Here is a 12,024-nt window from a genome sequence, read left to right on the forward strand (position 1 = left end):
CTAACCAGTCTCAGAGCAAATTCATCCATTTACAGGAATGAGGACGTTCCATCAACAACACCGGATTGGCTCTTCAGAAGAGTTGGGGCTTTCGGATCTAATGCCATATGTATTGGTTCTTGAAATAAAAATTGGGCTTTCAGCCAATCTTTTGTTCATGTTAGGCATTTTAGCCCACTCCACTCATTAAGACCCCTATAAATATCGTCTTATATATATATATATTGTTTAACCATTCGAACAAACGAAAAAATAAATAAAATAAAAAAATTCGATTCCAACTCACTATTTTTGGAGCCATTAATCGGTGTTTTGGAAAAGATTTGGGAGGCGAGTTATAGCTTGAGTTTTTTATTATTATTTTATAATTAATCGATTTATTACTTGAGTTTTTTTGTTATTACTTTATAATTAATCGATTTATTAAAAATGAAACCAAAAACAAAACATCCTAAGCATACCCAATCAAGGCCTAACAAAGCAGAGAAACCACTCAAAAAGGAAGGTGAATTCCTATGGAATCTAGAACAAGGAATAGATAAACCCTACTTGAGTTGGTTCCGTTTAAACCCCATTGCCTATATATATTTCCCTTAACCCTACTGCCTATATATAGGTGTGAGTTGCTTGAAGAATCAGAATTATGATGGAAAACGCACAGCCACGCATGAAGAAGAGAAAGGTAAATAAAGGGGTGTTTGGGGTTTCAGTTCCACGAGAGATAATCTGGGAGATACTGAAAGAACTTCCTGTGAAAACCTTACTGAGACTCAGGTGTGTTTCCAGGCAGTGGCGCTCCATAATTGACGACGATCCACTCTTCGTTGAGTCGCACCATAATCGGTCCATCACTCGGCCCGACGGCATCAACCTTCTGTTCCTGACAAAAAGAGATTGGAATTGGCAACTCTACTCCCCAGATCCAAAAGGCGGCCCAGCCCTTCACCTTCTATCTGTTCCCATCAATCTAGACGGGGAATTTCCTTTGTATTCCGTCAACGGCTTGATCTGTTTTGGGAACTGCATATGGAACCCTAGCACCAAACAACGCATAGCAGTTCCAGGCGCTAGGATAAGGAGTCCAACTATTGAGATGCGAGGAGAAAATCTATTGATGGTAAAATCCTTGTACCTTCTAGGGTTTGATCCTTCCAGTGGAAAACACAAAGTACTCAACATTAACCAAATTACATCTCAAGACGAAGGTGATGAGGAGGCCCAAACTCAGTTCAAGGTTTTGACTCTCAGTCGCGGCGGCGCCTCCACCACATGGAGAGAATGGAGAGATATTGATGTTGATAGTGATACTGATGATTCTACTGTTGCATTCATGGCGGCAAATAGCTACTATTCACCTGGATCCGGCCCCCCTAAAACAGCCTGTTGTATCAATGGTATTATATATTGCCTAGGATATACGTTCCCCCTAAAACAGCATGTGATACTGGCTTTCGAAGTTGGACCTGAGAGTTTCAAAATTATGCCACTTCCCAAAGGAGCCAAATCAATTTCTTTTTTTACAGTCGAAGTAGGAGGAGGACGTCTGGCTTTGATAAATCATGAGGTGACCAAAATTTGGATACTAGAAGACTATGACAAGCAACTCTGGAACATGCATACACTCGAAGTCAATGGCAAAAGAAAAAGAAGTCCAATACCAATTGGTAGTACTGGTGGTGGTGATCTTTTATTTCATGATTTCAAATCAATGTTTTTCTATTATGATATTGAAAGTAAAAGAATGAGGAGGAAGGACTACTCCGACCTAAAATTACAAGGAAATATGGCATCAGGGTCCGTCTTCATCAAGCATGTGGAAACCTTATTTTGATTGATCACTGCAACACCTTTTATCCATAATAGGTTTTTATTTTGGTTTTATAGTAATTCTTTTTTTGAAGTTTTGGAACATCCAAGAAATTTATTTGCAACATCAATTTTCCTGATGGATTTATTTATTTTTGTTGGTACAAGTCTTTAATATAAGTGATTCATTTTGGCTTTTAGATCTCTATTAATTGCTCTAGAAGGCAATTCAAAATTGATCCCATCCATTATAGAACATGTGGATTTTTGTATAGATGTATATATCAATGCCTAGATATAACATCATTATGTGGACTTTTGTATGGCTCAAAAAAAAAAAATAAAGGAACTATGTAAATTTTATTTTTCTCAACTTAAAAAAGGCGATTCGGTACCTATTTTAATTATTGCTCCCCCTGCAACAATACTATTTGTACGTATTCTGATAAAATTCACAAAAATCAGTTTGTTTTATCAATGATACTGTGTATTGTCTAGGTACGATTGGCAACTCAAACCAATCTGTCCGAGAGAATTAGATTTTGGTTTCAACTGTCAAGGATGCTTGCAATTGTAATTCGTGACATTTCTTCTGCTGAATCTAAAATAAAGGAATTAATAAAAAAAACATGGTTTATAACTAAATGACGTACGAGTAAATAATTCCAAATATTTAGTTCCTCAAGGTGTAAAACTACTGCTACATACAACTCTTAAATCTTAAAAAAAAAAATATTTTGTTTCTTCCAATCAGAAGTGACTGAATATGAAAATATATATAAATTAGTTAAAGTTATTTGATATATTGCCTTTGAATGGATGGTTTAGCTTTTGAATATTTTGTTTGTAGCAATTACAAATTTTGTTTTGGTTGTAATTTCTTTGATATTGGTCTTCCCCGTCTGGGGCTCACTATAAATCCTTCAACCTTATATACAAGCTTATCTTTTAAAAAAAAAAAAAAACTGGTCAAACATCTTTCTACTGCCCAAATTAGTGTCCACAGAGATCAACAATATATGCATGAATTTTTGAATTTTCTTTAGGCTGGTTCCGTTTCTTCCTGGAGTCATCTTGTTTGGATTTCAATATCAAGTCCTCGCCATAAGTTCGTACTATGGTTAGGCCATCTCCAGCGGGCTAGCTTAAGCCCATTTCCAGCGAGCCAAATGGACTATTCCTTCTCCAGCGGGCTAGCTAAAGTGAATGGGCCAGTAGCGATCGGGGGCCGACTCGCGATATTAAGCGAGCCGGCTCGCGATCGCTGCCCATTTTTTTTTTTGTTTTTTCGGCTTTAAAAACGGCGTCGTATTGGCTGCCTATTTTGTCTCATCTGCATAATGGTGGAACACATAATTATTTTAAATAAAAAAAAAAAAAAAAAAAAAAGCTAAAAATAGGTTCTTTTGAGCTTTTTTTAGGAAAAAAAAAAATTAAAACAAAATTCATTAAATAAAAATATATATTATTTAGGCATTGTTTGTCCAAAAAAAAAAAAAATTTGGCCCAAAAATAAATTAAAAAACCTATTTTTTTTTTTTTTTTTGTTTTTTCCCTTAAAATTTGTTTTTTTTTTTTTTTTGAAAATTTTTTTGCTTTAAATTTTAAATGTAAGGCCAAATAGTGTATTTGGCCATTAAGGCACTATTTCTACAGTACCAAATAGTGCCTTAACGGCTATAATTTAAAAAAAAAAAGTTTAAAAATTCAAATTTTACCCTTTTTTTTTTGTTTTTTCCCTTAAAATTTGATTTTTTATTAATTTTTTTGCTTTAAATTTTAAACGTGTAGGCCAAATAGTGTATGTGGCCGTTAAGGCACTGTTTCTACAGTACCAAATAGTGCCTTAACGGCTATAATTTTAAAAAAAAGTTTAAAAATTCAAATTTTTTAACTTTATTCAAAAAAAATAAATAAATTAAAATTTTTAAAATCTCTAGAAATACCCCAATTCCTACCATCACTCATCACATCTCTATTATCTACCATTCAACTTATTTCTTCTTCTATTTTCTCAATCTTAGCTATTATTTTCAAAGTCATTTCGATTCCATGGATCCTCGACATCCATATCATTACAACACCTAATTCAATCCATCAAACGATGAGTTTTTGCCATTTCCTGAAGAGAATATCAATTATTATGAAGGAGATTCTCAATTTCCTTCTCGTCAACCATCCCAACCTTCTTATCAACCATCCCAAACTTCTCATCAATATTGTGGTACTAGTGTTCCACAATCAAGTAACTCAAAACCCCCGTCAAAACAACCAGCTACTCGACATAATAATTGGACCAAGGCTGAAGATGAAGCTTTATGCTGGGCGTGGTTGTCCATTACCTCTGATGCGATTACGGAGGCAGACCAAAGTAAGCAGAAGTTATGGGAGCGAATTCTGGAACAATATAAACAACATATTGGTGTTCCAACTGAGCGAAATGATGAAGGTTTGATGAATCGTTGGTCAGTGATACAACAAAAAATCAGCAAATTTTCCAGCTGCATGACTACCATAGAAATGAATCGTCCCAGCGGCTTCAGCAGTGATGATATGGTGAGTTATTTATTGTTTAAATATAACTCGTAAATATTTTAAATAGTCAGCTTTTAATTTTTTGTTATTTTTTTTGTGTAGATGATAGCAGCTAAAGACCTGTTTTGTAGCCAAACAGGTGGTGAATTTAAGTTAGAAAGTTAATGGGAGATCTTGAAGCATAACAATAAATGGAATTAACATTGTGCCGAACAAGTAGGAAAAGGAAAAAAGAAAAAAGAGACGAAGAAGAGGAGTGGATTTGACTTTGACATTAATGAGTCTGTTGGGCACTCATTACCATCTACTCCGTCAAGTCATGAAGCCACGACAGATGGAGCTTCAACTGAAGAATCACCACACGTAGGGGAAAATGATTCACCCTGTGTGGAAGAATATCAACTACAAAGACCAGCAAGAAGAAAAGCGGCGAAGCAGCGTCGAGCAAAAATTAATTCAGCGAATGAATTGCAAATTTCATTCGTTTCGAAATTTAATAATATCACCACCCGTTTTGAGAGTCTTCAGGAAAAAATGCAAGATGCCTAAGTGGCACGAGAGGTAAGAAAAATGGAAAAAGAGAAGACAAGGCAGCTAGAGATTAAAGAGAAACAGGGACTTGAAGAGAAGGAGCTTAAGTTAACAAATCCAAATTCGGCACCAACAGAAGCAGAAAAAGCTTGGATTATTGCACGACAAAATGAGATATTGGAAAAGCTTGGAAAAGCTTGAATTCACAGTCCGCCCCAAAGTTCCCATAGGATTTTGTAATCCTTGGTCTATTTATTTTCTTATTTCAATTTAGGATATTGTATTATTTAAGTTATTTTTAATTATTTTGTTTTTTTTTTTTTTTTTAATCCATAATGGATAATGTATTGTTTTAAGTTTTAATATCAATCGTAGTTTTTTTAATAATTTACAAAAATATTGTTTGATTGAAAAATATTGCCGTTGAGAAAATATTGCCTTTTAGGAAAAGTTTAAAAAAAAAATTTTAATTTTAATTTTTTATTATTATTTTTTTTAAGAGCGAAAATTCGGAGAGTTTGATGAAGTGAATGTTTTTGAACTTAAAACTGCTAATGTGGCTCTTAAAAAAGTTGATGTGGCGTTTTTAAAGAGGCAAAATTCGAAGAGGCCGGTGCAGATGGCCTTAGCAAATAAAAAATAGGCTCTTTACCTTTCACAGAAGCGCATTGTTAAAGAGTCATTTCCCGTATCATTGTACCTTATATTGTTCCTCAAACGAGACTCTGAACCACTTGTTCTTCTCGTGTGAATTCATTTTCCCAATTTGGAACTACACACAGAGTATTTGTGGATTTCACATCAACCCTTCTTCATCGAATGCCCCATTTATCTGGGCAGCTCACCATTGGCAATCAAGTTCCATTTCGAACTCTATAAGCAAATTGGCCATCTCAGCTGCCGTCTACCATATCTGGATGGAAAATAAATTGTCTGATCTTTAGGGGCTCTCTCAAAACTCAACACATGCTTCAATTTGAGATTCGCAAGGCCATCAGAGAATGATTGCTATCTTCCTCCTTCAAAAATGGTCTAGCCGCTCAGCGTGCCCGTCGTGCTTAGGATCTACAGCCATCTTGCATCAGGGCCTTCACCGCGTCCGCCGGCTAACCAGTCTCAGAGCAAATTCATCCATTTACAGGAATGAGGACGTTCCATCAACAACACCGGATTGGCTCTTCAGAAGAGTTGGGGCTTTCGGATCTAATGCCATATGTATTGGTTCTTGAAATAAAAATTGGGCTTTCAGCCAATCTTTTGTTCATGTTAGGCATTTTAGCCCACTCCACTCATTAAGACCCCTATAAATATCGTCTTATATATATATATTGTTTAACCATTCGAACAAACGAAAAAATAAATAAAATAAAAAAATTCGATTCCAACTCACTATTTTTGGAGCCATTAATCGGTGTTTTGGAAAAGATTTGGGAGGCGAGTTATAGCTTGAGTTTTTTATTATTATTTTATAATTAATCGATTTATTACTTGAGTTTTTTTGTTATTACTTTATAATTAATCGATTTATTAAAAATGAAACCAAAAACAAAACATCCTAAGCATACCCAATCAAGGCCTAACAAAGCAGAGAAACCACTCAAAAAGGAAGGTGAATTCCTATGGAATCTAGAACAAGGAATAGATAAACCCTACTTGAGTTGGTTCCGTTTAAACCCCATTGCCTATATATATTTCCCTTAACCCTACTGCCTATATATAGGTGTGAGTTGCTTGAAGAATCAGAATTATGATGGAAAACGCACAGCCACGCATGAAGAAGAGAAAGGTAAATAAAGGGGTGTTTGGGGTTTCAGTTCCACGAGAGATAATCTGGGAGATACTGAAAGAACTTCCTGTGAAAACCTTACTGAGACTCAGGTGTGTTTCCAGGCAGTGGCGCTCCATAATTGACGACGATCCACTCTTCGTTGAGTCGCACCATAATCGGTCCATCACTCGGCCCGACGGCATCAACCTTCTGTTCCTGACAAAAAGAGATTGGAATTGGCAACTCTACTCCCCAGATCCAAAAGGCGGCCCAGCCCTTCACCTTCTATCTGTTCCCATCAATCTAGACGGGGAATTTCCTTTGTATTCCGTCAACGGCTTGATCTGTTTTGGGAACTGCATATGGAACCCTAGCACCAAACAACGCATAGCAGTTCCAGGCGCTAGGATAAGGAGTCCAACTATTGAGATGCGAGGAGAAAATCTATTGATGGTAAAATCCTTGTACCTTCTAGGGTTTGATCCTTCCAGTGGAAAACACAAAGTACTCAACATTAACCAAATTACATCTCAAGACGAAGGTGATGAGGAGGCCCAAACTCAGTTCAAGGTTTTGACTCTCAGTCGCGGCGGCGCCTCCACCACATGGAGAGAATGGAGAGATATTAATGTTGATAGTGATACTGATGATTCTACTGTTGCATTCATGGCGGCAAATAGCTACTATTCACCTGGATCCGGCCCCCCTAAAACAGCCTGTTGTATCAATGGTATTATATATTGCCTAGGATATACGTTCCCCCTAAAACAGCATGTGATACTGGCTTTCGAAGTTGGACCTGAGAGTTTCAAAATTATGCCACTTCCCAAAGGAGCCAAATCAATTTCTTTTTTTACAGTCGAAGTAGGAGGAGGACGTCTGGCTTTGATAAATCATGAGGTGACCAAAATTTGGATACTAGAAGACTATGACAAGCAACTCTGGAACATGCATACACTCGAAGTCAATGGCAAAAGAAAAAGAAGTCCAATACCAATTGGTAGTACTGGTGGTGGTGATCTTTTATTTCATGATTTCAAATCAATGTTTTTCTATTATGATATTGAAAGTAAAAGAATGAGGAGGAAGGACTACTCCGACCTAAAATTACAAGGAAATATGGCATCAGGGTCCGTCTTCATCAAGCATGTGGAAACCTTATTTTGATTGATCACTGCAACACCTTTTATCCATAATAGGTTTTTATTTTGGTTTTATAGTAATTCTTTTTTTGAAGTTTTGGAACATCCAAGAAATTTATTTGCAACATCAATTTTCCTGATGGATTTATTTATTTTTGTTGGTACAAGTCTTTAATATAAGTGATTCATTTTGGCTTTTAGATCTCTATTAATTGCTCTAGAAGGCAATTCAAAATTGATCCCATCCATTATAGAACATGTGGATTTTTGTATAGATGTATATATCAATGCCTAGATATAACATCATTATGTGGACTTTTGTATGGCTCAAAAAAAAAAAATAAAGGAACTATGTAAATTTTATTTTTCTCAACTTAAAAAAGGCGATTCGGTACCTATTTTAATTATTGCTCCCCCTGCAACAATACTATTTGTACGTATTCTGATAAAATTCACAAAAATCAGTTTGTTTTATCAATGATACTGTGTATTGTCTAGGTACGATTGGCAACTCAAACCAATCTGTCCGAGAGAATTAGATTTTGGTTTCAACTGTCAAGGATGCTTGCAATTGTAGAAGAACAGCAATTGAAAGGGAGGTTCCTGAATCTTGTGTTCGTCCACCAGCTAAACCTCCTGATCAATCAAGGCCAACCTCAAGGAGATGAGGTTGGGGCTCAAAGCCATGTTTACCGATGAGGGCAAGGAAAATGTAATTGTTGGGTTGGGCTTTGCGCCTTTTTCTTGAAGTTAGCCTGGGCTAATTGCGCTTTTTGGCCTTGGCTTGTAATCCATTTCTCTATTTATAATATTTATTTCACTTTTCAAAAAAAAAAAAAAAAAAAACACAAACCTCAAACCATGTTGATATTGGCTTTCGAAGTTGGACCTGAGAGTTTCAAAGTCATCCCACTTCCCCAAGACGCCATATCAGATTCTTGTTTTGCAATAGAAGTAAGAGAATGTCCGGCTTTGATAAATTCTGAGGTCACCAAAATATGGATACCAGAAGACTATGACAAGAAGAAACTTTACATTTTTATGGCGGAACAATTACTCCGATTGGTGCAGTATAAGCTGAAAATAGACACACATGCTTGACAAACTCGTTGGTCGATCATTTCCAAGAGCCATCAGTGAAATTTTTACCAGTCAACCGAAGCAATTGAATTAGCTCATATTTCACCCAACTTTGAACTGGTGTGTAAAAATCTGAACTTCATAATAAAGTTCCAGTAATGCTATCAAAAGAGTCCTTGGTGACAAGATCCACAACCTCTTTATTTTTAATTTTTGGATTGAGATAGGTTTATAAAATTTGTGAAAAGTCTGAATCATTTAATATATCTTTCAATTTAGTGATTAAAAATGGAGGGCTCAAGACTCTTTTCATGAAAGGGACTCTCTTGATATGAGTATTCATAAAATTTTACTCGACTTTTTCTTTTTCTTTTTTTATCTGAACAAGAAACGCACCCACAAAACATAATGGTTGTGATACTTAAGAGAAGAGAAGCGACGATACTAGTAGTCGTTGTGGTGGAGAGGAGTAGTGGTTCATCTTTTAGCCAGTTGTCTTACCAGAAACACGCAATTGAGTAATTGTCCACCATGTGTTTGATCAAATGCCTCACAGTTCTTCTAAGCATGAATATGATTGAGGTATGTTTAGAGACCACAAATCTCTGTTTCTTATGAGCCGTATTTATGTCCATAGGCTGAGCTTACTGTCTAAAATGATGTTCCATAGATGCCTTAGTGTTCCAATTTTGTTTGTCATTTCAACGTTTGGTAAGCCCAATCCCTCATTAAGCTTTGGCTGGCATATGCTGCTCCAAGCTAGCTATGCACCTGAGCTTTCTGTTCCTGTCCAGAAAATTTTCCTGCAAATACTATTGATCTCAATCAGCACATTTTTGGGAAAAATAAGAATGCTAGACCTGTAAATGTGCATGCTTAGTATGATTGATTTGATGAGTTGAAGTTGTGTAGCATATGACAGGTGCCTTAGAGGTCCAATGCCCTATTCTTTGTGTGATTCTGTCAACCAGAACTTTGCAGTCGGTAGCCATGAGCCTTGTATAAGCAAACATTATTTATTATTTATTTGATGTTAGTTAGAGCTGCCATAGTGGAGTATTAAATTACCAAACTGAGATAAATGGAAGTTGCAATGCCAAGCGCGTAGACTCCAATCGTGGTCCCAACCAAGTCCTTCCCAGAACAACTCACCATCCCCACCCCTGCAATTCCAGCAATTCTGATCGGAATTCGTCGGAGAACCACTTTCCCGGCGTTCGAAACCACAGCGTCCATGAACACTTCACCGCAAAGGTCTTGAACTCAGCCTGTCCTAGCTCCAAGGTGGTATCTTTTGAAAATTAATTTTGACGATGGTAGCCATGGTTGTGGCTTAGCTTTGCATAATTTTTAAAAAACCTGAATAGTGTTCAAAATTTAGGGAAAATTACATATACATGGAGTCAAAGTTCCATATTTACTTAGAGACTGAGTCAAAGTTCCATATTTCTCTAAAATGGATTGCTAAGGTGGCACATGGTATTTTACTGTTTAGAAAATTGTGGTGCCTAAAATGCCCTTCCCTAACAAAAAAGTAGTACTTCAGTGCAAAAAAGTAGTACCTTTAGTTCAAAAAAGTAGTACCTTCGGAGAAAAAGTAGTACCTTCGCGGGTGTTTAAAAAACATGGTACCTGGACGCCAAAAAGTAGTACCTTCAGTTCAAAAAAGTAGTACCTTCGAAGAAAAAGTAGTACCTTCGTGGAAGGGTATTTTAGGCACCACAATTTCTAAACAGTAAAAAACCATGTGTCACCTCAGCAATCCATTTTAGAGAAATATGGAACTTTGACTCAGCCTCTAAGTAAATATGGAACTTTGACTCCATTTATATGTAATTTTTCCTTAAATTTATGTATGTGTGTGTGCGTGTATATACTTATATACATATATGGAAATAAGTAATAATAAATATATAAAATAAGAAAAATAAAATGAGATTGTGTGTCTGTGTATATATATATATATATATGTATATATGAGTTTATATACGTTGTTCATATAAGAGATGTATGGGTATGTATATATATGGACAGAGAGAAGACAAAGGAAAGAAAGAATGAAAGAGGGCTACAACGGTTGAATGGATGGGTAAAGATGAAATTATTAAAAAAGTACTGTGCAACAGTTGACCGAAAAGGTGCCGCAAGGGACTTTATCTTGTGTAGCAATGATCAATCAATCAATGCGGGTAATTGGCTCCCGAAAAACACACACACAAAGTGTAGTGTAGTTAATATAAAGAGTGAAAGACAAAACTATATATGATAGTGGATGCCACATATAACCTAAAAGTCCCACTACTTCTTCAGTACTACAAGTTCAGCCTCCTATATATATATATATATATATAGTCACCTCATCTCCACATATTTTTGTCATCTGTAATCGTCAAATTTTAGTAGCTATATAAACAATGAATATAAAAGAAGCTGCAGTTTTCTGTTCTTTGGTAAAATGTTCTCTTCATTTTTCATTTTGTGCCTGTGAAAAATTTGGAATCGTTAATTGATAAATTTATTGTTATTAGTTGGCTGTCGTATGCACATTGCGCACAATTATTTGTTGGTGATGATAGATTTATAGTTATTAGTTAGTTTATCTTATGCAAACTGCACAGGCGCACAATTATTTATTGGTGGTGATAAAAATTTATAGTTATTAGTTAGTTGTCTTAAGCACATTACACAGATGCACAATTATTCATTGGTGATGATAGATTTATATTTATTAGTTAGTTGTATTATGCACATTATACAGGCGCACAATTATTTTTTGGTGGTGATAAATTTATAGTCATTAGTTAGTTGTCTTATGCACAATGCACAGGCGCACAATTATATTAGCTATAGAATTTGAAAATATTGTGTTAAAATTTTGCACTCTTATTTATTTATTTATTTATTTGTGCGTGTAAAACTTAAGGGCCTCACATTTGAAAGTTTGCCTAGGGCCTCTAAAAATATTTTCCCTATATATATTCCCCTTTAAACCCTATTGCCTATGTATAGGTGTGAGTTGCGTGAAGAATCAGAATTATGATGGAAATCGCACAGCCAGTGGAGGTAAATAATGGAGGGTTTGGAGTTTCAGTTCCACGAGAGATAATCTTGATGATACTGAAAGAACTTCCTGTGAAAACCTGACTAAGATTCAGGTGTGTT

At 35.8% G+C, this 12,024-nt stretch overlaps 2 protein-coding genes and 1 long non-coding RNA gene across 3 annotated transcripts; all 3 read left to right on the forward strand.

Moving 5' to 3' along the window:
• Positions 1–646: 646 nt before the first annotated feature.
• On the forward strand, positions 647–1,831 carry LOC132304646 (putative F-box protein At1g47790). Its single transcript, XM_059802389.1, has one exon. It carries the CDS (start codon positions 647–649, stop codon positions 1,829–1,831), a length of 1,185 nt encoding a protein of 394 aa, XP_059658372.1.
• A 1,408-nt stretch (positions 1,832–3,239) lies between these two features.
• On the forward strand, positions 3,240–6,248 carry LOC132302567 (uncharacterized). Its single transcript, XR_009480858.1, has 2 exons — positions 3,240–4,362; positions 4,444–6,248. It is a non-coding gene; the product is annotated as an uncharacterized LOC132302567 (long non-coding RNA).
• Positions 6,249–6,622: 374 nt separating this feature from the next.
• LOC132304647 (putative F-box protein At1g47790) lies at positions 6,623–8,481 on the forward strand. The gene is made up of 2 exons (XM_059802391.1): positions 6,623–7,789; positions 8,281–8,481. The coding sequence occupies exons 1-2, from the start codon at positions 6,623–6,625 to the stop codon at positions 8,479–8,481; spliced, it is 1,368 nt and encodes a 455-aa protein (XP_059658374.1).
• The last annotated feature ends 3,543 nt before the right edge of the window (positions 8,482–12,024 follow it).

This window comes from Cornus florida, unplaced genomic scaffold, assembly GCF_030987335.1.
Source record: "Cornus florida cultivar Cherokee Brave unplaced genomic scaffold, ASM3098733v1 CherokeeBrave_3.0.0_Hap2_Chr04, whole genome shotgun sequence".
Taxonomy (NCBI): Eukaryota; Viridiplantae; Streptophyta; class Magnoliopsida; order Cornales; family Cornaceae; genus Cornus; species Cornus florida.

What these genes read in the sequence shown, in the direction of transcription:
- LOC132304646 (XM_059802389.1), top strand. Translation starts at nt 647, where the DNA reads ATGGAAAACGCACAGCCACGCATGAAGAAGAGAAAGGTAAATAAAGGG.
- LOC132304647 (XM_059802391.1), top strand. Translation starts at nt 6,623, where the DNA reads ATGGAAAACGCACAGCCACGCATGAAGAAGAGAAAGGTAAATAAAGGG. An exon ending in GGTCCGTCTTCATCAAGCAT is followed by an intron (nt 7,790 to 8,280) that starts GTGGAAACCTTA and finishes TGTATTGTCTAG; the next exon opens with GTACGATTGGCAACTCAAAC.